The sequence below is a fragment of the Pistacia vera genome, unplaced genomic scaffold (assembly GCF_008641045.1).
Source record: "Pistacia vera cultivar Batoury unplaced genomic scaffold, PisVer_v2 Contig910, whole genome shotgun sequence".
NCBI lineage: Eukaryota > Viridiplantae > Streptophyta > Magnoliopsida > Sapindales > Anacardiaceae > Pistacia > Pistacia vera.
In genome coordinates this window covers 314,918-341,767 of record NW_022196791.1, presented here as the reverse complement: position 1 = coordinate 341,767, position 26,850 = coordinate 314,918, and the positions used below count along the sequence as shown (strand labels likewise).

At 36.6% G+C, this 26,850-nt stretch overlaps 2 protein-coding genes and 1 non-coding gene across 3 annotated transcripts; 1 reads left to right on the top strand and 2 right to left on the bottom strand.

Moving 5' to 3' along the window:
- The first annotated feature begins 16,158 nt into the window (after nucleotides 1-16,158).
- On the top strand, nucleotides 16,159-16,303 carry LOC116119921. Its single transcript, XR_004126470.1, has one exon. It is a non-coding gene; the product is annotated as a small nucleolar RNA snoR137 (small nucleolar RNA).
- A 512-nt stretch (nucleotides 16,304-16,815) lies between these two features.
- On the bottom strand, nucleotides 16,816-19,839 carry LOC116119894 (protein SIEVE ELEMENT OCCLUSION B-like). Its single transcript, XM_031405833.1, has 7 exons — nucleotides 19,571-19,839; nucleotides 19,384-19,488; nucleotides 18,776-19,224; nucleotides 18,565-18,674; nucleotides 18,310-18,452; nucleotides 17,726-18,217; nucleotides 16,816-17,642 (listed from the first exon to the last, which is right to left on the bottom strand). Exons 1-7 carry the CDS (start codon nucleotides 19,760-19,762, stop codon nucleotides 17,028-17,030), a joined length of 2,106 nt encoding a protein of 701 aa, XP_031261693.1. The 5' UTR covers nucleotides 19,763-19,839; the 3' UTR covers nucleotides 16,816-17,027.
- A 1,871-nt stretch (nucleotides 19,840-21,710) lies between these two features.
- LOC116119905 (protein SIEVE ELEMENT OCCLUSION C-like) lies at nucleotides 21,711-24,645 on the bottom strand. Its single transcript, XM_031405846.1, has 7 exons — nucleotides 24,461-24,645; nucleotides 24,236-24,343; nucleotides 23,704-24,149; nucleotides 23,436-23,545; nucleotides 23,206-23,339; nucleotides 22,473-22,961; nucleotides 21,711-22,372 (listed from the first exon to the last, which is right to left on the bottom strand). Exons 1-7 carry the CDS (start codon nucleotides 24,635-24,637, stop codon nucleotides 21,767-21,769), a joined length of 2,070 nt encoding a protein of 689 aa, XP_031261706.1. The 5' UTR covers nucleotides 24,638-24,645; the 3' UTR covers nucleotides 21,711-21,766.
- Between the last annotated feature and the right edge of the window lie 2,205 nt (nucleotides 24,646-26,850).

Genomic DNA, 26,850 nt, shown 5'->3' with positions numbered 1-26,850 from the left:
ATGATGGGATTTTTTTTTTGTTGTTTAAAATCTAAATAATTATGATTTGGCTGAAATTTCCTACACAATCCATAAACGATACAACGTTTGTTTTTTCATGTTTAAAATCTAAATAGTTTTAACATTAATTAAATGCTTGATATGTCTAAATGCATAAATATATGAATAATTTATTTGTTTTTCTTATAATTTGTAAATATATGATTTTAATTAATTTATCTTTCTTGTTAAATTTTTTTTCTTTTTTGTTTTTGTTGGTTGTATTTAAGTGAGATTATTTATGACATAATTAGAAACATGCACATATGCAGCCTAGTTAGTAAATACGCGTATAAAACGTATATTTACGTATTTTTTAAATGGGTGCCGAATTATTCGCGAATTTTTGGGATATCCGTATACGCGAATTATTCGCGAATGATTGAAAAAAAAAAAAAAGGAGCTGATTGAAACGACGTCGTTTTGATGGGGAAGAAGAAATAAAAATCAGTGGAAATTAAATAGCCGTTAGAAGAAGAGTAGAATGGGACAAGATATAATTATTTTGTCCAAATTCAAAATCCCAAAGCAATCTGTGACGTATAGTAACATGGGATTATAAAATTGAAATAAAATACTAATTAACCCAACAAAAAATATCTGGGGTTTCCTAATAATAATTATTATAAAAATACAATTATATTGTCTTCTTTTGTAAGGGAAGAGATTGGAAAAGGGGTTTTAGATTGAATTAATGATATTAAAATGATCTTATTCTTTATGTTAAATAACCTTAAACAAGGTTAAATAATAATTATTATAAAGAATAACTGATAGTCAACCTAGTAATTCAGTAGTCTTAACTTTTATTGAATCAAAATAAATAAATAAATGATAAACAATTAAAGTCATATATTATGGGTATTGTAACACTAATATTTTATATAGATTTATGAGACAGAATTTTAGTTCTTGATTTAATATTAATGGATTAATGGGAAGTTAAAATTGGTTGCATTTAATATCAAACTTATCAAGTTTTAAATTAGAAAAGAATCATGGCTAAATATTGTGTTTGAGTCTGAAAACTACAATTTGAATATCAGTTATTTTTTATAATAATTATTATTTAACCTTATTTAAGGTTATTTAACATAAAGAATAAGCTTATTTAACCAGGTAATCCATAAAAGTATTAAAATTAAGATTGATATTGCCGTATTTTTCAAAACGTATTATTGACAATGCACCGTATTAAACCCGTATATATCCGTATCGTATTTTTTCCGTACCCGAATTTTATGGCCGAATTTTTATAAACGTATTTTTCAAGGTTTGCCGTATTATACCCGTAAAATTCCGGTACCCTTTTTTTGCCGTACCCGTATTTAATAACTAGGCACACTAAATAGAATATCATGCTAGATGCCGTCAAAGACAATAGTGTGTCTATCATGCTTCTATAATGCTTTGGATCAACACTTTTACCTCACTCGTCAGCTTCCAATTTCAATGAGGTGCTTATTATGCCTGAAAAAACAGAGCTAACATAAGCATCAGCGAGTACCAATAAGAGTTCAAGAAGATTTTGTATCATCTAGGAGTTGTCGCATTGCCCCAAGACAGGGAGAATACGGTTGTCACCAACCTAGCAGGTTCAGGTTTTGTCTACAAGTGAATGAGGATCGTACACCTGTCCAAGCCCAAGATAATTTGAGGATATTTCATAATTTATCAGGCAATGAGAGGCAAGGAAAGACTTGCACGACACATACTCACTTGCAGATTTGTAATCATTACCTTGAATTTAGCAGCTATAAATAAAGGACTCCCCCTCAAATTCAGGATCGATCATTCTCTGATTTTCATAATATTCAATAGCAAAGACAACCTACGAGAAAGAGATTGACTTAATATTATCTCTGAATACTCATTCATTGTACCTCTGTTTGCTGTTCACTATACGCGACCTCTTGTAACACATTTATATAAAAGAAACGGTAGATGTAGAAATCGCTTTAAGCATCTAAACCACTATAAAAACCTTGTCTTATTTATTATTCAGTTTTTGCATTCACAAATCATATCACATGTAATTTCTATAACCTGCTTAGCACTTTGCACGTGCGAGGTCATTGGTGTCAAAATCAAGCATCAACGGTTTGACGCTAGAAGGAAGGCAAGCTTCATATCAGCTTTTTATCCGGTATTTCTAACTAATTAGTCAATTCTATTTGTAAGCTCATGGCTTGAGGTCTTGAAACCGAGTGTGCTAGCACCAACAACGAGGAGACCCCCCGAGTTTAGAAGATTACTCCTCCCGAAGTAACTCCACCTCCCCAAAATACTACGATGGGTAACCCCTCGACCTCTCAGCCAGATCTGGCTGTTATGGATTATTTGAAAAGGTTTAGCAACACCCTTCAAACGATGAGCCAAAGGCTAGATTATTTGGATAAGGTCGTGCTGCCCAATTCTGATAAGGTAGTGCCACCTCGATAAGAAAAAGCAACTGGCTGAGCATGGGCCAAAAGGCTCTAAAGGGCCATCAAATACTGGTATGAAACAGGGAGAATACCTGTAGCTTTGCGGCTTGGTGGTATGTTGCATCGTGAGCCATCTCACGCCACATCGCAAAGGCACCCCCACAAGAGTGCTGGCAGGGAGATTCCTACTATCATCGAAATGATGGTTTTGACCATCACCACGAGGGAAATACCCACTGACTGTCGGTCGGTTCTAACCATCGCAGAGGTCGGGAGAACTCCCCAAGTCGTTCGGTGCCTTCATAAGGCTCCAGCTAGCATGTGTCAAGGTATGCCAAAGGCTCCAACCAAGACAGGGAAGAGTCTGATCTGCTGTCTTTCCTTGATTACAATCGTAGGGAACAGACCCACATTGCGGAAAGTGATCCTCAGATGGCTCCGCTTCCTCAAATAAAGGAATTACATCGAGCTCTAGATCAGCTTAGAGCTCAACATAATGAGTGGGGGTAGGTCGCTGAGGCGTCTCCCTTTTCTCTAGCAGTTTTGACTACTCCTCTCCCGTCAAGATTTAGAATGCCCAACATAAGAGCATTCGATGGGAATTCTAATATGCAAGATCATTTCTATGAGTTTAACGACCTCATGGAGCTTCACAAAGTTTCTAACTTAGCGAAATGTCGCTGCTTAGCAGTGACTCTAACTGTTCATGCTAAACATTGGTTTAGATCGCTTCTACCAAGGTCTATCAACTTATGACAGAAGATGAGTTCGTTTTTTTTAAACACTTCCAGGCCAATAAGAAGTTCTCAATGCTGTTAAGCTATCTTAGCAACATACGGTAGGAGGGGAATGAATCTCCCTAGTCTTATATTGACAGGTTTCACAAGGAGTTGAACAAGGTGGCTAATGCACCCGAAGATTCAGTTTGAACTCTAATTATTGCAGGAGTTTGCTCGCAAACCAACCTATGGAAGAAACTGCAATCAGAGGACGATACTTCCCTCACTCACTTCTACAACCTCATGGAAAAATATCTCAGAATAGAGAATTCAGTGGCAGCTTTAAATCGCCACGACTCTAGGCCTTCGACTAATGCTCCCAGTCGGAGGGAGGAAAACCTAAGAGAGAATAATAGAAGATTTGATCACAAATAGGCTAATGACGATCGAAGAAAGGAAAAGAAATAATGGTTTAAGCCCAAGAAATCTTACGCCCAAGTTTCTCATTACGATCGCGACTGAAATTTGTTTACTCCACTTAATACATTGGTTTCAGCCATTCTGGACAAGTTAGAAGAAGCTAATCTGCTCGGAGAGCCAGTTGCCATGAAAAATCCCACTTCTAAAAGAAACAACAAGAAATAATGTTGTTATCATCCGGATAATGGGCACCACATTAATGAATGATGAGCTCTTAAGCAGGCCATTGAAGACCTCATTTAAAAGGGGCACTTCAAGGAGTATGTAGATGGTCCAACTCCCATTAAGGTGAAATATAAAAAAGGCAATGGAAAAAAGCGCTGATGTCGCAAGGGTCTCTATGTGGTAGGGACTATCTTTGGGGGACCGTATATTATGGGAAACTCTCGAGGTGCTCAGGAGAAGTACACTCGAGAGGCTCAGCATGAGCCCTTGAATGTCTTAAGCATGGCACCGCGACCTAGCAAAACGCGCAGAGAATAGGAGATTACCTTCTTTGAGAAAGACGCAGTACAATTGCATCACCCTCATGAGGATGCACCCATCATTGCGGCTGAGATAGGAAGGTACGAAGTCCACAGAATGTTGGTGGATAATGGGAATGCCGTGAACATCCTGTTTTAGCAAGCATTCGAGGAAATGCAGTTAGAGAAGACAAATCTGAAGCTTGTCTCCATTCCTCTTTATGGCTTTACCGAGGATCATCTGATTCCCAGGGGAATAATTGAACTGTCACTTTGGGTGAGACCCACGAAGTGACTAAGATGATAGAATTTCTGGTAGTAGACTATCTGTCAGCTTTCAATGGCATCCTAGGACGACCTCTATTGCAGAACTTTAAAGTTGTCACCTCCATCTATCATCTGAAGATGAAATTTTCCACTCCGATAGGGTATAAGGAAGTCAAGGGGTCTCAGCATGAATCTCGCGATTGTTGTGCAGACGGCATGTAAAGGGAAAGGGAAGTCTGTGTGCATTCCTGAACAGGCAATGACGATCAGCAGGATCTGACCACAGCTTGGTCCAGTGGAAGAAAATTTTGATCCTCGTGTTCAGGAGGAGTATTCCCATAGTGAGCCTGTTGAGACTCTATTTGAGGTATCAGCCAACCAAAATGGGCCGACTCGTGTGTTGAGAATAGGAAGCAATCTCAACCCTTAGCGTACAATATAGATGTTTTTGCATGGACTCATGATGATATGGTTGGGATCAGCCCCCATGTAATATGTCATGCCTTCAACATCGATGGTGAGGTTAGGCCAATTCACCAGAAAAGAAGAGTCATGGACCCAAAGCGTTATGTTACTCTTAAGGTTGAGGTGGACAACCTCCTCTCAATCAGGTTCATTCGGGAAGTCATTACCCTAGTTGGGTCTTCAATCCTGTTTTGGTGAAAAAACCCAACGGTAAGTGACGAACTTGTGTTGATTTCACGGATCTCAATAAAGCCTACCTAAATGACAGTTTCCCTTTACCCAAAATTGATCAGTTCATTGATGCCACTTCTAGACACGAGTTGTTAACCTTCATGGATGCCTATTCAGGGTATAATTAGATCCCAATGTTCATGCCCGACGAGGAGCATACCTCGTTTGTCAGAGATCGAGGACTATATTGCTACAAAGTTATGCCCTTTAGTCTGAAGAACGTTAGGGCGACCTACCAGCATTTGGTTAACCGTATGTTTCTTGAGTAGATCGGGAAATTAATGGAGGTTTATGTCAAAGACATGCTGGTCAAGTCACATATCGCGATTACATAGCTCACCTTGCAGAAATGTTCGATACACTCTAGAGATATAAAATAAAAATTAATCCTCTTAAGTGTTCATTCAGAGTATCCTGAGGAAAATTCTTAGGGTATATGGTTAGCCATCGGGGAATTGAAGTCAACCTTGAGAAGATCCAAGCTTTTCTAGATATGAAAAGTCCTGCTAATCGTAAACAAGTCCTGAGCTTGAATAGGAGAATATCGGCTCTCAATCGCTTCATATCAAGAGTAACAGATCATTGTTTGCTGTTCTTTAATACATTCAGAGCCAATCAGAGATTTGAATGGACTCCAGAGTGTGAGCAAACCTTCTAAAGCATTAAAGAGCATCTTGAAAAACCACCTCTTTTGTCCAAGCTTCTTCCCAAGGAAATCTTATTTTTCTGCTTGTCCGCCTCTTAGTATGCAATCAGCGCAACTCTCATTCGGAAAGAAAAAAAATTCAGTGGCCTGTGTATTATACGAGCAAACGAATACTAGATGCCAAGTCAAGGTATCCAGAGATGGAACGATTAGCTCATGTCTTGCTGATCACTTCCAGGAAGCTTCGACTTTACCTCTGTGCCCACACCATTCATGTACTGACAAATTATCTGCTCGGGCAAGTCCTTCAAAAGCCAAAAGCTTCAGGTAAATTGCTCAAGTGGGCTATAGAACTAAGTCAGTTCAATCTGCATTATAGACTGAAAGCAGCTATCAAAGGGCAAGTTGTTGCTGATTTCATTTTAGAGTTTTCTTATCAACCAGATCAAGAACCCAAACAGCCGACTAATGAAGTCATCTAAGAGACTATTCGAAACTTGTCAACTTGGAGTCTTTATGTTGATGGGTCTTCTAATAGAAGAAGAGGTGGAGCTAGTCTTATACTCATTAGTCCTGAGGGAACTCGCATTTATGGAGCCCTTAGGTTCGGATTCAAAGCTACAAATAATGGGGCCGAGTATGAGGTGTTATTTGCTGGTCTGTGACTAGTAAGAAAGATGGGGTCATATATGATCGACATCAATAGCAACTCCCAACTAGTAATCAATCAAATTCTGGGAGAGTATCAAGCCAAATAAGAGAATATGATTAGTTAATTGAAGAAAGCCAATGCCATACTTGAGCCCTTCAAACATTATACGATCAGGCAAATCCTAAGAGATATTAATTTAATCACCGATGCTTTGGCAAAGATAGCCTCATCACTAGACTCCGATGTGCTAGACAGTATCTCAGTTAAATACATCGAAGTTCCCAACATCAACTCACCCGACCAGGCCATAGCTACAACTGAATCCGTGTCTTGGATAACTCCAATCATTAAGTATTTGAAAGATGGTGTTCTTCCTAATAGCAAGATTGAGGTAAGAATCCTACAAACTAAAGCTGCTCGTTACACTCTCATCGGAGATTAGTTGTATAAACAAGGGTTTAGAATTCCCCTCCACCGATGTGTAGCAGATGAAGAAGCAAACTACATTATGAGAGAGATACATGAAGGGATATGTGGTAATCACATATTTCATGATCTCTCGCTAACAAAATTATTCGCCGAGGATATTATTGGCCCCTACTTCATAATGATACCTACAACTTTGTGAAGAAGCATGACAAGTGCCAGAGATTCGTGAACATCCCATGAGCTCCATCCCACTAATTAACAATGATGACCAGTCCTTGGCCATTCGCTATGTAGGGAATTGATCTCATCGGTCTCATGTCAACCGGTAAGGGTGGTGTCAAATATGTTGTGGTCGCAATAGATTATTTCACTAAGTGGGTCGAAGCAAAACCTTTGGTTGGGATCACTACCAAGAAGCTCAAAGATTTCGTCTGTAAGAACATAGTGTGCCGCTATGGAATTCCTCACACACTCATCTCTAATAATGGGAAATAATTCGACAATGAGGATTTCAAGTAATTTTGCGAAGTGTTGGGGATTCATAAGAAATTTGCCTCAGTAGCAAGACCGCAAGCTAATGGTCAAGTTGAAGTTCTCAACAAGACTATTAAGCACACATTGAAGGCTAAGGTTGGTGCAACCAAGGGCAATTAGGCTGATGACCTCCTAGAAGTTCTATGGGCATATAGAACAACTCCGAGGACCTCTACTCCAAAAACACCCTTTTCGTTAGCATACGATTGTGAGACAATGGTTCCAATAGAAGTAGGAACTTGTTCACTTCGAAGAGAATTCTACAATAAGTCAAACAATGAAGTACTTTTGTGTGCCAATCTGGACTTAGTTGAAGAACACCGCAACAAAGCTCGGTTAAGGATAACTTCCTATCAGCAGCGGGCAAAAAGATTCTTCAACTCTAAAGTCAGGATAAGAGACTTCTTAGTAGGGATAGGCACGAGCCGGGGCAGCCCAAGGGGATTCCCTGATCCTGGCCCAAAGCCCATTTTGGAAATTCGGGGAATCCCCGAAAAAAACTTGTTGGAATTCGGGGATTCCCCGTTTGGGGGTTTCTATCTTTTTGTATCCTTATTAGTTTTATTATCCTTTTCTCCAAATTATATATACCAACCAAAAAAAATTAAATATATAATATACATATTAAACATAAAGACCATATCATCAAAAAAGAAATTAAATCTATAAGGTACATATTAAATATATAATCTAGGATTTGGGCATAATTTGTGTTTATAAAGGAAGGGCAAAATTGTTATTATGAAAACATAACAAGGGAAAATGGTAATTATGTAATGGAAAGATGGAATTGAAAATTTGAAATTCATTGAAAACGAAGGACAAGGTCCTGGTCCATACTCCATTACTCCACAAGGTGTCAAGGACTTTATTTATAAATTATAATGATTAAAAAGAATTATAATGATTTATACATTTATTATAATCAATAGTGAATCCAAAAATTTCTGTTAGGGTATGCCAAAATAAAAACTAATTACACATTAATATTTTTTTTCAATTAACAATTCTGTTAGGGTATGCCAAAATCCAGAAATTATACATATTAATATTTTTTTGTTAAAATGCCCACCCTCAACAAGTGTTGGATCCGCCTCTGATTAATGATTATAATGAATCCAAATATCAAAATGATGATTATAATACATTATACATATATATAAATATATTATATATTAACAATATAATATTATGTATTATTGTATTAAGTAATAAGTATTAACATATATAATGTCTCTTTAATATATAATGTATTACATATGATACATTATACATATATTATAATAAATTCTAAATAAATAGCTATCACAATATAACAAAGGCAATTAGGTAATAGAATTGAAATAATGATTCAATGAGGGACAAAAAAAAAAAAAATTATAATGTTTGATTGATTCATTATAATCAATCAAAACAACAAATAATATATTACATATATATTATGTATTAACGTAAGATTATAGATAATAGCATATTATATATAAATTATAATGTACAACATATAAATGTTATATACATTATACTTATATAGTATATACCATATATAATATACAATGTATAATGTCAAATGTATACCATATATAATGTATAATATATAATGTCAAATGTATAACTTTTATTTCATAGCATTAACATATTATGTATAATATATATTAAAAATATTTATAATGATTTATTATATTTAATCTAGTTTTATTTATTACCTATTTGTATATAGTTTTATAAAATACTTATACAATTATAATTTGTCATTGTATAATGTATAATTGATTTTCAAATATTAAAATTATTATAGTTATATATGATTTATTTTCAAATATTAAAATTAATATAGGTATATATGATTGATTTTTAATTATTAAAATTAATATATAATATACGGGCCGGGCCAGGCCGGGGCAAGACCTATCCTTACCCTGACTTGTCCCCAAATTCTGGGGCTAATCTTAGGCCCGATCCTGGCCTAGAACGTACCATCTCAAAAGACTTAATGGTTCTGAAGTACCGCGAGCTTAGAAAACTGAGCGTCTACGCCCTTATTATCAGTAATTTCAAACTCATGTATAGCTTATGCGATCAGTTCTACTTGTAAATTTTCCTTGTTATAAATGTTGTAAATAAGGTTATCCCATTTCTTTTCAAGAATTACTTGTGTCATAATCTCAAGTTCTAATAATCTTATTGCTTACAATGTTTTACAAGTTTTGTGATAAAAAAAGCAATATTTGTTTTGTGAAGTACTTAAATTATAAAAGTGCTATCACAATTGCTCAAAAGTCTGTTCATATATATTGCAAAATATGCACAAAGGACGACCAAGAGCTATGATGAAAGCGAAAAGAAATACAAAAGACTCTTTGCGAGCAGACAAAAAGAGGTTAATCACTGGTCTTGAACCTTAGAATCCCTGACGTCGGTTACTACGACCTCTGGGTCATTTGTTTGATCTTCAGAGACTTCTGTTTCTTGATAATCCTCCTACTAAGCAGATTCTTGATCTTCTTGCTCATCAGCAGACATCATTGACGCAAGAGTAACTTGATACTCCTCGGGGAGGTTGGAAATGTCTAAGTTGGGATTATTTGGTCACAAGCTGTGAATTGCTTGCACCTCTCAATGAGCAACCTTCCTTTCCACCTTGAGATTCAGTTGCTTCATCTGCTTAGTTAGCGAAGTGATCTGCCCATGAGCTATCTCGAGATTTGTCTCTCTCGCCCTCTGTCTTTTTCTGAGTTTTCCCACAACTCAGCTCGAATCTTCTCTATCGCTTTCTCACGCTCTAAGCTTTCTTGCAACTCTTTTTCCCTTTGGCCCAACTCTTTAGTAAGCTTCGCTATTGTTATTTGAAGCTCTTTGGTGTTGTCATCCTTCTTCAAAAGCTTGTCATTATGAAACTTTTTTGTTCGTAGAGCAGAGTTCCTTTTTGTCAGATATATGTTCGCTTGAACCTTAGCAGTGTTTGCATCTTCGTTCGAAGTTGCAAGAGCTTGCTTCAACTTAGCAACCTCCTCCTTCATTTCATGAAGCTTGCCAAAGGAGTTGATCTTCATCTTGTTGTGAGCAATGTTCAAAGCGAGCAAAGACTACAAGAAAAGAGACAAAGAGTTAGTTTTTTAAACTAAGGAATCGACTTGTATAAAAGAGCTTTTGAAGAGAGAGTTGTCTTGCCTGACTTTGCATTTGAAGAGCGGTGGCCATTAGGTCGGTAGGTCAGGAGGCCACATACCTCTCAAGGTAAATGCTAGGTGGCATTCCAGAAGGGTAAAGACCACTGGCTTTAGATGGTCTGGTATTGCATTAAAGGTCTAACACAAATTGGTCGTACCTTCTTAGGGCAGAGACCTCTTCGGTTCACTCTTCACCAGTTTCTCCCTGAGTGGCCACGCCTTCGCCCACTTGCAAGGCTCCTTCCCTCACTTGCGAAGTCCTTGGGCACCTTGTGAGGTGACCTTCAAAGAAAGAGGTTGGTAGGGCTGTAGTCCACTTGGTAGTATCCCAAAGCCTTCTAACTTAGATTTAGATTCTTCAGTTGGTATTGTTTTCCTCTTCTTCGAGGTCGTGGTTTTCTTCCTCATTAGACAAGCAACAGTAGGCTGAGGTAGGCTTGTTAACGAGCCGAGCTGAGCCAAGTTTTTGGCTTAACGAGCTCAGCTCGTGAAAAAGAAAAAGAATTCGAGCCAAGTCTGAGTCGAGTCGAGCCTTTAATTTTCTGACTCGGCTCGACTCGTAAAGAGAGAAAAAGATTTTGAGCCTAGCTCTCGAGCCGAGTTAGAGGCGGCTCACGAACCAGTAAGAAGCATGCAAATTTTTTTTTTTTAAATTCGGTACAAATTTTCTCTCTCTCATTTATTACTCTCTCTTTCACATTGATTTGTTTTCTTTGTTTCTCTCTCTCTAGACTCCAATGGCTCACGATTCTCTCTTCTTCTTTTTTCCCTTTCTTTCTTTCTTTCTCCCTGTTTCCCTTGTTCTCTCCAGTCTCCACCAACTCTGAAGTTATTCTCTTCCTCTTCTCTTTTGTTACTTATTACTCTTTGCTTTCTCTTCTTTTCTCTCTCTCTATGGCGCTTGTTTTTCCTATTTTCACTTTCTTTCCTTCTTTCTCCTTTTTTTTCCTATTTTCTCTTTTCTCTTTCATTCTTTATCCTTGTTTCTCTGCACTCTCCACCAAATCTAACGCCCACAACTTGCCTAAAATGGTTTGGTTTGGTTTTAGGGGAAAGGATTTTAGTTGCGTTTTTAGGGATTTTAACATCGGGTTGTTCTTTGTCATTTTTGCAAACTTTATGTTTTAAAAATTTTAGTTTAATCCCCTATACTTAATAAAACTCCTAAAACGCCCCTAATAATTCGAGCTTGGCTCGGCTCGTGAGCCTAACAAGCCGAGGCAGGCTCAAACTCGGCTCATACTCTCTCACGAATCGAGCTGAGCTGGCTCGATTCCAGACAAGGCAAGCCGTTACAGCCCTAGGCTGGGGAGATTCTTCATGTCGTTCTGCAAGTGGTTGCCTTTTGGCACTAGCTTGTGTCCCTGTTACAGGGACATCGCTGGAGGTTGCTCCAGCTATTCTAGTCAGGTTTAGTCTAGGGAAGGTGAATCCCACAAACTTCTTTGATGTCTTTGACTTTTTCGGTTACATGGCTGCTGCATGGCATATGAATACATCGACAAAAAGAGTCTAATTTTATAAAAAGAAGAGTTTTTATGTTTAAGATATACTTATGAGCTGAACCGTCTAAGTATGCGTCGTGAGGAAAAAACCCGTACTTTTGGAGATTTTTGGTTGTCAAGAGCAGTCTTGCGTCATGACTCTGGTCGGGCAATCGACCAAATGCTTCGCAGTTGCGATCATCTAGCATAGACAATCTGGTCGTTTTGTTTTTGCAAAGGAAAAAAGGAGTTCGTTAGCTTATTGACTAAAAAAGAATTAAAGTTAAAGGGCGAATGACCTAAAATTTAAGAGAAAAACATACTCGATTCCGTAAATTTATAGACACCATCATACTTGAAGAAAAAATATTTGGTTTTGTAAGCCCCCATGTTTCTAGGGTAACCAAATATCTCTCCCTCGATCGTTGATCGTTTGGAGAGGTAGTACAAGTCTTTGTCCTTACTCTTCTTTAGTATGTAAGCGCAAGTGAGCTCCTGTACCATTGGCTCCTTGAGGTCGTGCTCACCAAATACTATATATACATAGCGATATATATCATATATGTATTTGGGGTTAGTTGGAATGGCGCGACCTGGAAGTGGTCGAGGATCGACCTGATGTAGGGGTGGAAAGGTATCCTCACTCCACATTTGAAAATGGCTTCCTTGATGGCAGCCATTCCCTTGAGAGGATCCTGAGCAGTGTGCAACCTGTGTTGATACATGTCGATGTTGATCTGATTTATTGCACTATGGATCTCTTGTACTGAGGCGGTAGAACGTATCACCTTTCCGGGACCTGCCGAGGTGCCCAGTGGTTGCGAGCTCCCCCCTCCAACTATTCTTGTCTCAGGGATCTCCATTGCCCTTTGAGTCTGTGAAGATGTAACATGTAGGGGTGACTCAAACCCTGAATAATCTACCTCATACGATGACTCAGAAGAGTAAAAGAACTTTGGTTTCTCTTCCATAGCCGTCAAAGCCCCTAAAAACCCTACAAATTCTTAAGAATAATCTTCTAAAAGATTTTTGCCCTAACTTTCAAATCTTAAAAGTGTTTCTTTCAAACACTACCCAAAAATGTTCATCTTCTAAGCCTACCAGACACCCATGACTACCATGACTATAAAAAGTATGCTTTTTTTACAGGAACAAAAAAAGAGAAAAAGGGAGAAATTTCCTTACCTCTTGGTTGCTAGGAACAGGTGCTCTGCTGTAGCATTGAGTTTGCATTAACTGGAAGAAGATGAACTTATGTTTTAGAGCTTGAAAACGTTGTTTTTCTCTCTGAAAAATCTGAGTTCTCTAAAAACTTAGGGTAAGCTTAGGGTTTTATAAGGTGGAAGACGACGTTTGTTTTTCTTTTATAAGCGATGTTTAGGCGGGAACGCGCTCTTAGCCGTAGATTGTGACCACGTGTTGTCAATCCATGCGAAGAGTAACTCCCACGCTTCGTGAAAATCAACAGGTGCATTTCTTTATCGAAATCACCAAGCGCCGGCGTGATTATCTCCTCCATATTAAATGCGTTCTCGTTCACATTTAATGCTTCAAAAGGGAATGTTGTTTCAGCATGGCTTGCATTTAAATCCCATGGCTGACACTTATTGAGTGCAGAGACATGTCTGTGAGATAAGGTTTGTCTTATTAACGAAGCCAACTGTCAAGCGCAACGAAGAACATTTAAGGAGGTCGTTCAAAAAAGACATTTGTTCAACATGTCAGACTCAAACACCGAACAAGATGGTTTTCAGTTTTCAACAGCAAAACATTCTAAGTGTTTTCAAGTCGTGAATGACAATTGGTGTTCAAAATACATCTTGATAGCACAAGACAAGACCGAACTTAGGTCGGCGGACCTCTGTAAACGATCACGTCAGGTCGCTGGTGTTACTCTTAAAGTCTAGATCATGACTTACACTCAGTTCGTTGGTCATATCAAGCAGTCAGCTTCAGGTCACCTGCAACGATGTGACTATTCTCAGCTTTCAGCTCAAGCAAACATTTTTGAAAATAAGTCAAGTCGCAACATAATCATGAAGTTCTCAAGATCCAATTCCTTGAATCATAAGAGTTAAGGAGCTTCTGTTTTGCCTAAAAAATCAAGGTTGACATAAGCTTACATCAGCGAGTACCAATCAAGGTTCAAGAAGGCTTTGTGTCATTTAGGAGCTGCCATGTTGCCCCAAGACAGGGAGAATATGCTTGTCACTAACCTAGTAGGTTCAGGTTTTGTCTACAAGTGAATGAGGATGGCACACCTGTCCAAGCCCCATATAATTTGAAAATATTTCCTAAGTTATCAGCCAATGAGAAGCAAGCAAGCACTTGCACGTCACCTACCCACTTGTAGATTTGTAATCATTTCCTTGAATACTCAATCATTGTACCTCTGTTTGTTGTTCGCTATAAATAGAGGACTCCCCCTCAAGTTCGAGATCGATCATTCTTTGATTTTCATAATATTCAATAGCAAAGGCAATCTACGAGAAAGAGACTAACTTGATATTCTCTTTGAATACTCAGTCATTGTACCTCTGTTTGCTATTCTCTATACGCGAACTCTTGTAACACATTTATATAAAAGAAACAGTAGATGTAGGAATCGTTTTAAGCATCTGAACCACTAAAAAAATCTTGTCTTATTTATTATTCAATCTTTGCATTCAATTGTATCTATAACCTTGTCCTAACTCACAAATTATATCACGCATAATTTCTAAGATTTGCTTAACATTGCACGTGCGAGGTCGTTAATGTCAAAATCAAACATCAACAGTGCTCATGGGAGTATGTTGGTCTTTTGCCTCATTTATCTTCAAGCGCTTGAAAAGATCATTTATGTACTTTGATTGATTTAGCAAAATCTCATCCTTTTGTTGCTTGATTTGTAATTCGAGAAAGTAATTCAATTCTCACATCATGCTCATCTTGAATTCTCCCTGCATCATCATAGAAAATTGATTGCAAAGAATTTCATTAGTAACATCAAAGATGATGTCATCAACATAAATTTGAACTATCAAACTGTCTTGCTCATGCCTTTTAGTAAATGAGATAGTATCTACCTTTCATTTTATAAAACCATTTTGAACAAGAAAACTACTCAATCTATTATACCAAACTTTAGGAGCTCATTTTATAAAACCATTTTGAACAAGAAAATTACTCAATCTATTATACCAAACTTTAGGAGCTTGTTTAAAACCATAAATAATCTCTAAAAGTTTGAAAACGTGTTCAAAAAATTCAGGATTTTTAAATTTAGGTGATTGTTTGACATAAACCTCTTTTTGAACAAAACCATTTAAAAATGCACTCATAATAAACTCAAATGGGCAACAAAATTGGTAGTGTCAGATCTCGCCGTAAACACACATAACAACTAAATATTGACAATAAATTGAACGTCTCCTCGACAATAAATCAACCAGACCCTGGATCCAAGTCAATAATTACACTCAAATCAATGTTAAAAATCTACTTTTCGTAAATGGCTCCAAGTGTTTTTTTTTTTTTTAAATCAATGAAGAATGTGAGAGAAGTTTGATTTTTATACGAGGAAAAAAGTGAAAAGTGTCAATCCCCAGTAAATTATATCTTACTCAGACTTTGATGGGTTTACATAACACTTGACAAAAGTCGTTAATCAGTCCAAAGGGGATGGGCTTACTTTCCACTAGGCCGAAGCCCAACAATGGATTTTGTATGGCATTTGCGTAATTCTATCAACTGCTTAGTCTCCATAAAACCCTAGTCCACGCAGCCTCTTGTCACTTTCACCGATCAAAGATAAGAAAAACCCTAACGCCCCTTATGCCTCTATATAATCTCAACATTCAGATCTCTATCTCAGAAGCTTGTATTTTACAGCACTTTTTAATTTATGAATAGTCTTTTGATAGACGTTGCGTTCTTCCTTTGATTTACAATTCTATAGTTTAATTTTCTGAGTAGTCGCTTTTGATAGGCGTTGCGTTCTTCGTTTGATTTACCATTCTTGAGGGACGTGTCAACGAAAGCGTAAATAAACTTCAATTTCTGCCCTACTGTATTGTTTTATACAGACTACTCATAATCGTAGTAGTTTGTTTGGTGGGTGGATTTGCCATTTTTTTTTAAATTTAATTAATACAATGAGTCATTTGTGGTTGGGTTGCTTCTTACTGGTGAACTCTCTCTGATAACTTAATGGGGAATGTTCATGTTTCCGAAGCATAAATTAATAAATCTTTGCCAGTTTCTAACAGCGCTGTGTATTCTTTTCTTGCGCAGTAGCTACCTGTCTCCTGGTATATTTCTGCCTCTTTTTTAGCTGTAATCTCATTTTATCTTTTGTAATGTGCTTTTTTTTAATTGATTTGAGTTTAAATATCCAAAATCAATGATTTCAAGTTTGGTTGATTTGAGTTGTTATTTTTTTTAAATGATTTTATGGTTGATAGATTCGAGTTTTAATGAGAAAATTATATTTTTGATGAGCTTTTCTAGAAAAATGTCTTTCGACTTATAGTATAAATATCCAAAATTAATGAAGAAAATTGAAAATTAATCTTAGATTATTATTACAGCAGCATAAACCTGAAATAGATGATAACCAAATTCCAGATGAAGCTTGAATTGGACATCTATATATTCAAACAAAATTGGAATTTAACTTAAATGAATATAAGAATTAGGATCAAGAATTATGTTTTGGTGAAAAACGGAGAGGAGGCATAGATTTGCAGGCTTTCAAAGAAGAAAATTGAAACAATACCAAAAGTCTTCTTTCTGAATGAAGTTCAAAGGCATCCAGAGAGACCATAAATAAGATTGAAAAACATTATATTTTATTAAGGAATGAAAGCAGTAGTAGTTGAAAAGCAATTAATAACTCATATATTGGGTCATTACAACAAACACACGTAGGAGCAAGAAGACACAAAAGCAGCAGCCAGTAGTAGCATTGCTTATTCAATCCTAGAACCAATCCTTGATAATATATTAAATACGATATGCTCCATCTGCAGATTGTGTATTGCTTAATCGTTGCAGCAGCGGTACATGATGAACTTTTCCATGGGACGGCCGCATTCAGCACAAACCACCTTCTCCGGGATTGTCCCCGTTGTACCTGGAAGTACCAGACGGTTGCAATGATGTGGGGTATGAACTTCTCTCAGATGATCATTCAGTGCAGGCACAAAACCCCTTTCCCGCACATATGACTTCCATGATTCGTAATCTATAAAACTTTGCACAACGGTTTCACCCTTGGCCTTGGCCATGACATTCCCCTCACTAAACACAGCCCATCCTTGTTCACTCCCGTCAAAACTAAGCATTGTCACTATCTCCTGCATTATAGGATCGTTTTCCACACTCTTCCCATGTTGCATTTTAGAGTGCCACATACTCTCTAACCGCACCCAGAAGAACCACACCAGTGCCAAGTCTTGCAATGTGTTACTAAGCTTCTCCACAGTAATGGTACTGATGTTTCTCCTAACTTTCTCTTTGGGGTTGCTCTTCCCCACGTATAGCATCTCTAGTTGAATATTTGCAGCTTGTGCAACTGCCTGTGCCATTGCTGTGAATTTCCTGATCCATTCTATGTCTTCTCCACCATACAAGCATATGCACTTTTCCTCTGCTATCTGAAATTGGCCCCCAAAACATATAATTATTCAGCCCAATAAATTAAGTGTAAATTTATAAAAGATGTAGAAAGTATAGATACCCAAACTGCGATGGCTGCATCCACAGAGTCTGCTAACAACTCAAGTCTCCAAGATTCTTCCTTCCAAAGAGCTTCCTCCCTAGCGCTAGTAAAAGGGAATGCAAGGCTTCCCCAAATCCATAGCATGTGGAGGGCATTGTTGTTGACCACTTTGCCTTGTGGATCCAGCACAACAAGAATAGGCTTCTTGTTGAACTGCCACACTTCCTTGATGTATTTGATCACAGCCGGGTCAATCATTGTGTGGTTATACACAGAGTACCATGGCATTTGATTCTGGAGAGTCTCAAATTTTTCTTGCTTTTGCTCGGTCAATGGAGTTGACCTATCCACAACTGGGATCCACACAACCTCGTACTGACTTTCTGTCCTTGATGGATGCTGACGTGACTCTTGATACATTTGCTCTAACATGAATATCTCCTCAGTGGACACATCCAGGTCTGAAATCAGTAGAAGAACATTTTTCCTCCTCAACACTTCGATGTTAGCCTGTTTACGTCATAATGAAGTACATATTATTTCGATTCTCCTCAATCTTGATATATAATTCGTTTACTTAAAATAAAAAGAAATTAGCAAACCCTTCTCTTGGTTGCACCCTCGAGGAGCGGCAGTTGATCGTCCTTGGTATAAATCAGTGCCCTCAGAACCTTCATGTTGTCCATGTGCGGTGATTCCATCAGTCGCACAAGTGTTTGATATGCTTCAATATGCCTTTTCTCGTCTGCATTTCATTCACTCTAAAATTATTAGTAACCTCTTCACATATATAATCAAAATAAATAAATGGAAATTGTTTACTTCCTTTCCATAATATTTGAAGTGGAAAGACTCACCAATGAGTTGATAACAGAGATTGAGCTGCTTCTTAAGATGGGTGTGTATGCTGCCGACTTTGTGGGCTAAGCTTGATAGTTCCCATGCCTCAGTTGTTGATGTTATGAACCTGATAACAGCCAAGAGAATCGGCAGTAAAAATTGGGCTGCTTTAATTTTATGATTATACTGAGAGCAAACGTGGAATGATAATGATCAGCAGAAACATACTCGAAACCCATGCCAACGAGGCCCATAATTTGTGAAGCACAAGCGACAATGCTGCGGATGGTCCAGTAAACGGCAGTAGGAATGTGGGCTGTGGCAGTTAACATTGCTGGTGTGTCAGGGCTAATGTACTGAGATGGAAGCTCTTTGAATTCAACAATGCATTTGGTAACATCTAGCATGGCCTTGATGAGGTTGCTAAGTGCCTCAAACTTTGGTTTCAAGGAGTCAACGCGTTCTAGTATCTCTGGCAGTTGCTTGAGGAGTGCAACCGATTTGGCAAGTGAGTTGGTCGGGTAAAGTTGTGCCACCACCCAGAATTCCCCGTAGTTCAAAGCAAATGCAGCCAAGGCTAGCACCACTTTAGCATCCCACGCATAGCTTGTAAGAATGTTGAATATTCCCAACGTTGTTGCGTGTGCATCTCCACCAACAGAACATTTGCAGGATATCTATATAATCAATGAATAAATTAGTTTCTGTTGGTTTCCAAGCTAATTTCTGAAATGGTAGTAGTAGTGCCATCTCCATCGATGTGAAAGTGGGTAAAGACTAAAAACTTGAAATAGATAAATTTTCAACACAATGAAGAATAGGTGATGTTTGGAAACCTCGCAGGAAATTTTATTGATGGTCATTGACAACAGATCGAGCATGTCGAAAAAGTCAGCTTGGAAAGCCTTATCATCCAACACATCCAGTTGTGCTTGTGTTCCCTGCATAGTCATAAAATTGATCAGCGACGCCGTGAATGTGGAATATTAATAGCAAATCAAATGCTAGAGACAAGATTTATACCATATCAAAGCCAGGGACACTGGGGGTGGCACGTCGGAAGATGTCCTCAATGATGTAAAGAAGAGGTTTGACAGCAAATTCACGGCCATCAGGAGCATGAGTGGCCTGGACTTGCTTCATCATTGCATTGTCATCTGAGGTTGAGAACATATGGCGTTCCCTGAGTTGCATTCTGTGCGGTACAATCTCCATTGAATTGCTAAGATGTTTTAGATGATGGATAATAGAGGAAGGGATGAGAGAAAGGCTTTGGTCTGCATTTGGTTTACCTCTCTAAGTCGTATATATAGTTCAGTAAATGGAATAAAGGCTCATTGGATGTGCTACCTTACTTCCAATTTGGTTTTAAACATAAAGTACGACCAAAGGATTAAAATTCCGGATGAGATTAAGCAATGGTCCAGTTAACTATATCTTCTACCTTTACTGTATGAAAGGTTAGTCCTGAGAATCCTACACCAGAAACGTTACCTAACTTTAATCCATACACAACACATGTTACATTATTATATATGGTGTTAAATAAAAATATATTACAATAATGAATAGACGCTTGTTTTTATAATTAATATTTTCAGGTTTTTTTTATATTAAATTGTGGTATAAATAAATATATTATATATTATATATTACATATATACTTTCCCTTTAGCTGGAGGCAATTTCTTACTTCTCTTGAATGTCAATTAACTTGAATCCATGCAGATAACACGTCCTTCGTTATTGCCAATTTCCTTGTTAAAATGTATATGGCTCTTTTTGCTTTTTCTCACCTTTTCTTTTTTCGTTTTCTTCTTCCAAAAGATTGCCCCTGGAATGCTGCTTCAGGATTCCAAGTAGAGTTAAGAGGGTGGAATTAACACCTCATTAAAATACGCTAAAAAGCAATTAAATATACTGCTTTGAACCTGTGAGATTTATAGGTATCCTTCTCTTGCTTTCATGTCTATAACTATGATAATAACACAGTTTGTGTAATACAGAGAATGGTAGCAAAACCTGATTTTAGAAGGACAAGTGCTAAATCTGACATTCCAATTTTGTGACATAAGCAACCATGCATCATTAAAGCAAAAAAAAAAAAAAAAAAAAAAAAAAAAAGAAAAGCTAGCAGAATAATAATTGATGAGATGCAAAATGTTTTGTTCATTCTTCATGTTACTTTTTAAGCTTTGTACTGCTTCCTTCCTTGCACCAGAGGTTTCTAATAATCCGAACCAGGCAATATGAAGAATAGTGTCCAAAAGGTTGTGGAAAAATCTTAAAGACTGTGAAGGAAGATCTGTTGGGGTCTACCAGCAGCTTAACTGCATAGGAAATTTTGGAAACGTTATTCATGGCCTAACCATGGGACCCCATAAGTTACCTTATTAAAGCCTGCAAATGGAATTCTCTTCTTTGCTTAAAGTGAAGAATTGAAGCATTAGCTTCATTGTCCATTTGTCTCTTGCCCAACAAAGTAAAAGCTTGATCAAATCAGAGACCTTGACTACTTCTCTTAACATTTGAGCATCAAGTACTTGCCTAAAAACTATGTTTCCAATATGTGAGAAAGACATCAAGATGATATCCCTCTGTCTTTCTTACCCTTGTTAAAATACAGTAATAATGATGATGACCTTCAAGGTTTCAGAACTCCATGGAGCTGAAAAATTCGGGATTTTATGGCGTTGGGCTCTACAAAAAGTTGGGAAATCAAAAGGCTGCAACTTAACGAAGCTTGTTGCATCATCCCTTTTCTCAAAAACTTGTAAAACCATCTGATACTGATTTGGGTTTTATGGATTATAATCAATGTAAATCTATCTCAGATTATTTACAACTTGTCGTTTGAATGTTAAATGATTGCAACAATGGCTTTTCATTTATGCTTTTAATCTATGCCACACTTCTTAATAGTTCACTGACGATTGGCGTCCATAATACTGATTTAGAAATGACTCGTCCTTGATATCTGTGTAACAAAGGTTTTTCAGTCTACAAACTACTTGTTTATAAGATGATTTTTTTTTTTTTCGAATGTAATTTATAGGAGATATTTATAATTATTAATTCTATTTCAGTAAATAAGATACCAAGATTTCATTTTGTTAAAATAATCACAAACTGCAAGTACATATATTTTATTTGCCAGGGAACAGTTATTTTTATTTTTAGTATTACCTTCAACTCAGAGCAGAACACTCAAATTACAAATCATTCATACACTACAAACTTTTTAAAGAGGCGCTTACAATTTTGGCATACAACAATTGACCCATCACCATCAGCATAAGGAATGAGCTTAGAGTGACTACAATGAGCAGTAAGATCTGGCGGTTCAACAACATATATAATTGCATCAATGAGTCCCAATGTTGCCACATTTTCTCCCCAGTCTGGAAACCGGTTCAAGTACTCCATCAGCTTACTTCCTTGAACCCATATAATTTCTGATGATAAACCTTTACCTATTACAGCCCAACCATTGTCTCCGTTGTCTGTAGTCAGTAATGCTGACACCTCTCTTAGAATATGATCGTCATCAGCCATCTTTCCTAGTCGGAGTTTTGATCTTCTCACACTCTCCAACCGGAACCAAAAGAATTGTATTTTTGTGAAAGAGAGAACGAAATTAGTATGCATTTCTTCATTGATGACAGTTAAAATGTTTCTCACTTGTTCACTTGGGTTCTTCTTACCAACATACACCACATCGAGTTGCAAGCCATTACCCTTAATTTCATTTATTTTAGCACTGAATTTTCTAATCCAATGTAAGTTGTCACTTCCATAAAGGCAAATATTCCTGCCTTCTTCAACCTGACATAAAGGAATTAGTAATTAGAAGTAAAAAGTAATTGAATTTGAAGTATTTGTAATGAGTGATGATGCTTCTTAACTGTGAAGTCATGTGTCTTACCCATTTAGCCAATTGTGGATCAATTTCATCAATCATAAGTTGCAGAGTCCAATTCTCCTTTTCCCAGAGTTGAATTTCTTTTGAAACTGAAAATGGATAACCCCTGGCGCCCCATATCAATACCATATCAAGTGCATTTGAGTGTGTTACCATCCCTTTTGAATCCAACACTACCATGATGGGTTCATCCTTGAACTTCCACTCTTGTTTTATGAACTTTACCACTGCTGAATCAAGTGATTGCGGCTGCCAAACCGAAAACCATGGCAAATAGTTCGATAAAAGATCAAAACTTTCCTTTTCAGCATTAGTCCATGTATCCGAAAATGAGATGGGAACCCATACAATTTCATAACTTCCCTCTAAATTCTTGCTGTGTGGATGATCATATGTTTGGTGAACCAACAAAAATAGTTCCTCCAATGGAAGGAGCTCTGGTTTTGATACCAAAAGAATGACTACTTTGTCTTTCAGTTCAGATACACCTAGCTGTCAATTAAAATAAATGAAGCCAAATAGTTTAAAATCTGAAGAGGCTTATACAATGGTTCTTTTGGTAGTTTAAGTCATGTGATCTTTCAATTAAAATAAAGGAAACAGAGCAACAACTTAACATTTACTGAATTCTAAAGTTTTTATTCTATATAGTTGGATACTATTTGAAGGTGTGCTGTGATTAAAATCTCTAAAATTATGGCTGAACAAAAGAAAAAGGAAAAAAAAGAATAAGTACCTTTGCTTGTGTTGGGCAATTCTTGAGTGGTAAGTCATTCTTTAAAGCAAATAACAGTCCAAGCACCTCTTGGTTGTCTGTGTGGGACTCCTTGTCCTTGAAAGTATCTATAAGCTTCTGATACATCTTCATCTCTGCAAATTTTATGAAAAGAAAAAAAATATGCACAATTCAAATTTCATGTAAAAGTGAACTCCTATTGAATTACTCAAAAGTACATAAACAAGAACCTATATCTCGATGACATTCATCCACTTGCCGTCTGAGGTGACTGTAGATCCCGCTCAACCTATATACCAAACTTGAGAGCTCCCAAGCTGCAATTGTTGAATTTGAATACCTGAAGAATAATCAATACATGATATGAGCATCAAACAAATGAATTAGATCATCAAACACTAAATAATTCTTTGAAGGCTAAATATCTTGATAGAATATCCTAAACAAAATTAAGAAGATCAGAATATTAGTAGGGATAATTGAAGGGAAAGAACATGCACTTGCTCAGGCTTCATGGCAATCAAGTCTTTGATACTAGAAGAACAGACCAATGTGCTTCTAGTGATCCAGTAAGCAGCAAAGAAAATCTGAGACTTTGTAGCGGAAATAATCTGAAAATCTGGTATTACATGAGCAACCGGCAGGCCTTCAAACTTAATTATACACCTGGTCACATCAATCATCGTCTTAACCAACAAACTTAATGCTTTAAATCGAGGCTTCAACTTGCTGATGCTGCTTGGCCATTGTTTGAGCATTGCAACCGATACCGCCAAAGGATTTTCCGGGTATAGCTGCATTGTGAGCCAGAATTCACCATAGCTTGTTGCAAATGCTGCAAGTACTAAAACCACTTTTGCATCCCATCTATAATTCCCTAGCAAATCAAACATGACCATGGTCCTTGTATGAACATCTCCTTCCCCACAACACTTGCAGAGTATCTGGTATTACCAAAAATGTACTAAATTGATCATTTATGTAAATGCTTGATAATTGTTAGCAATAAAGAGGAAGAAAGATTAGAAACCTCGCGAGATATTTTGTAAATGGTGTATCCCAGCGGTTCTTGTGACCCAACAATTTCAATAATGCTTTCATTATCCATTGCAAAGGCATCGCTATGAATATCAGAAACCTGAAAATTCATTTAAAAATTTAATGCTGTTAATGACGAAATTGCAGACTAATACAAAAGGAACCTTTAAAAACATCTTTTATATTCATCAATTGGTCAGAATAAGCAGGGAGTTACTAGCACTTCTGATGTAGTAGCAAAGCACATGATATTCTCGGTGACTCGAAGCAATTGCTCGGATTCAAGACGGCGACCATCAAGGTCATGGGTAAGAAGGAGTTTCTTTATGAGAACGTCTCCTTCTAGAGACGATGCTGAACGTGGCCGCCATTGATGGCTTATGACTGAGTTCATAGTGAATGAGATAGTGAGACTAAGGCAAAGTAATGCATGGTCTGAGGTTTTCTATGAACTCATCTAGTTAACATACTACGTTATTTATGAGACTTTGCTTGGCCCGGCAACAACGTTACTATTTGCCCGCATCTGATTCTTTTTGTCTGACACTTAACTGTGTGCTTTTACGATTTTATTAATCTGAAAGAACTTATTTTGTAACTAATTTTTATGACAAGACCTTCAAAAGAAGAGGATTTTCCAGCTTTTTCAACTGTAGGCTAGAATCAGTCAATTCAAAGCCTTGTGTTTTGCACTTTTTCTGGAGAAGTGAATGTAGTAATTAGTAAAATATATTTTCTTTTGACCCCAAAATATTCATTAAGAGTTTTCATGAAAACGTGTGGGCAGTGAAACATCTAAAAGAAGACATCAAAATGATCATATCTGCTCAAGATTAGCCACATAATTATTAAAAAAACATTCTAATATATGATATGGTCCATCCCAAATTTAGAATTTCTTCAATTAAGTATACCCACTATAGTTTGATCTTTGAAGTAAATTGAAAGACAGACTCCAGAATCTATAGAAAAAGATAAAAGTGTTTAACATTATTCGAGCGGGAGGAAAAGAAAAGGTTGCATATTCACAGAGAAGGCACATAAAATTGAGCAACCTGTAAAGCATCTGCAACTGGGTGCGCTCACCTTACAAACTGGCTTGAATCTGGAACTGCGTGCTCTTAATTGCTTGAGCGGCGCTTGGGGTTTGGACTTTTATAGGTGTGTTTGTGAGGAACCAGGTTATAAGATTTAAAATCTAAGTTGATTTATTTATTTATAATTTTTTTTTTTTTGTCTTAAAAGCTAAGCTTATAAGCCAAAAAAAATTAAGTGAAAAACCTTCTTCTCTTTTTTTGTTTTTTTTGTTTTTTTTTTTTTGTTTTGTGGCTTATATAAATTATTTTGATCAAATATTTTACCATATTATTTTTATTTAATTCTTTATATTTGTTTAGTAGTTTATTTTGTATAAAGAATCTAAAAATTGTTCATATAATTTTTTAATAAAATATTTGTCTATAAAGTATTTGTGTATTTAATTCTAAAATTAAATTATATTGTAATATGATCGAATTATATTTTGATAATATTATAGTAAAAAATTGAATTAATATAATTTATTATTTGATAAAATAATGTAATATCATTTTTAATCATTTTAATAACAAAATGTATTTATAAGCCAGATTTTACCAAACGCGTCAACTACTTATCAATCACTTTAAATATTTTAACTAAACACGTAACTACTTAAATTTTGAATGCTTATAAACTAATTTTCATAAGTTCAGCAAAATAGACTCTAAGAATGGAACGTCTTTTCCTGCTTATTTAAGACATTGGGTAACATCCTCTTCTTTTTTCTTTTCTTTCCCTTTATCTTTATCTTTTGATGGAGAATATATAACTTTATTTTATTTTTCTTAATTCCTACAATTATTAGTTAAATTTAGATGATTAACCATGAATTATGATTTAAGGCAGGATTAATAGACAAGAGAGAAAATTCCAAAACAAAAAAGTAAACCAACTTCATATATATATATATATATATGTGTGTGTGTGTGTGTGTGTGTGTGTTGTATTTTACAAGTATCAAATTCACCTTAAACACTTCAAATATAAAATAATTTGTTAATAATCTAATGTTCCAAATATCAAGTCATTTCAACTTCAAGTTTGACGTATATAATTTCAAGTTTTATGTTATAAGTTTCAATTATAATCTTGTTGATGCTCAGTTTAAGCACCAACGAATTTTCACATGTGTAACGCTGATTGGCTCTTCAATACACCTGAAAGTGAAATGTATAAAGCGAAATAGATATGAAGGGAGTTTTTTAAGTGGTTCGGATGCTAAGGTAGCAAGTCCTACGTCCACTGATTTGTATTGATGTTAGTGTGTGTCAGGTCGCGGCTGCGAGCTGACTTACATAAGATAAAGTTAAAAATATGATTACAGGAGAGAGAGAGAGTTCTTTCTTATAAGAAGCGGCCGAATCCCCTTGATGAAGGGGTCTTCCCTATTTTATACTAAACTGAAGCATATAATCATCACTAAATCCATGGTTTGGTGTGATTGTCAGGATGTAATCCGGCTTTACGTCGCATTTTCCTTTTCCCAAGCTGACAACGCACGACTTATTGCAGGGAAACGGACGCGTG

Coding starts and splice junctions, on each gene's coding strand:
- LOC116119905 (XM_031405846.1), bottom strand. CDS start 24,637: ATGAACTCAGTCATAAGCCATCAATGGCGGCCACGTTCAGCATCGTCT. Junction 24,344..24,460: donor CTACTACATCAGAAGTGCTA/GTAACTCCCTGC, acceptor ATGAATTTTCAG/GTTTCTGATATTCATAGCGA. Junction 23,340..23,435: donor TGAATGTCATCGAGATATAG/GTTCTTGTTTAT, acceptor TAAAATTTGCAG/AGATGAAGATGTATCAGAAG.
- LOC116119894 (XM_031405833.1), bottom strand. CDS start 19,762: ATGGAGATTGTACCGCACAGAATGCAACTCAGGGAACGCCATATGTTC. Junction 18,453..18,564: donor TCTCTGTTATCAACTCATTG/GTGAGTCTTTCC, acceptor AATGAAATGCAG/ACGAGAAAAGGCATATTGAA. Junction 17,643..17,725: donor ATGCAGCCATCGCAGTTTGG/GTATCTATACTT, acceptor GGCCAATTTCAG/ATAGCAGAGGAAAAGTGCAT.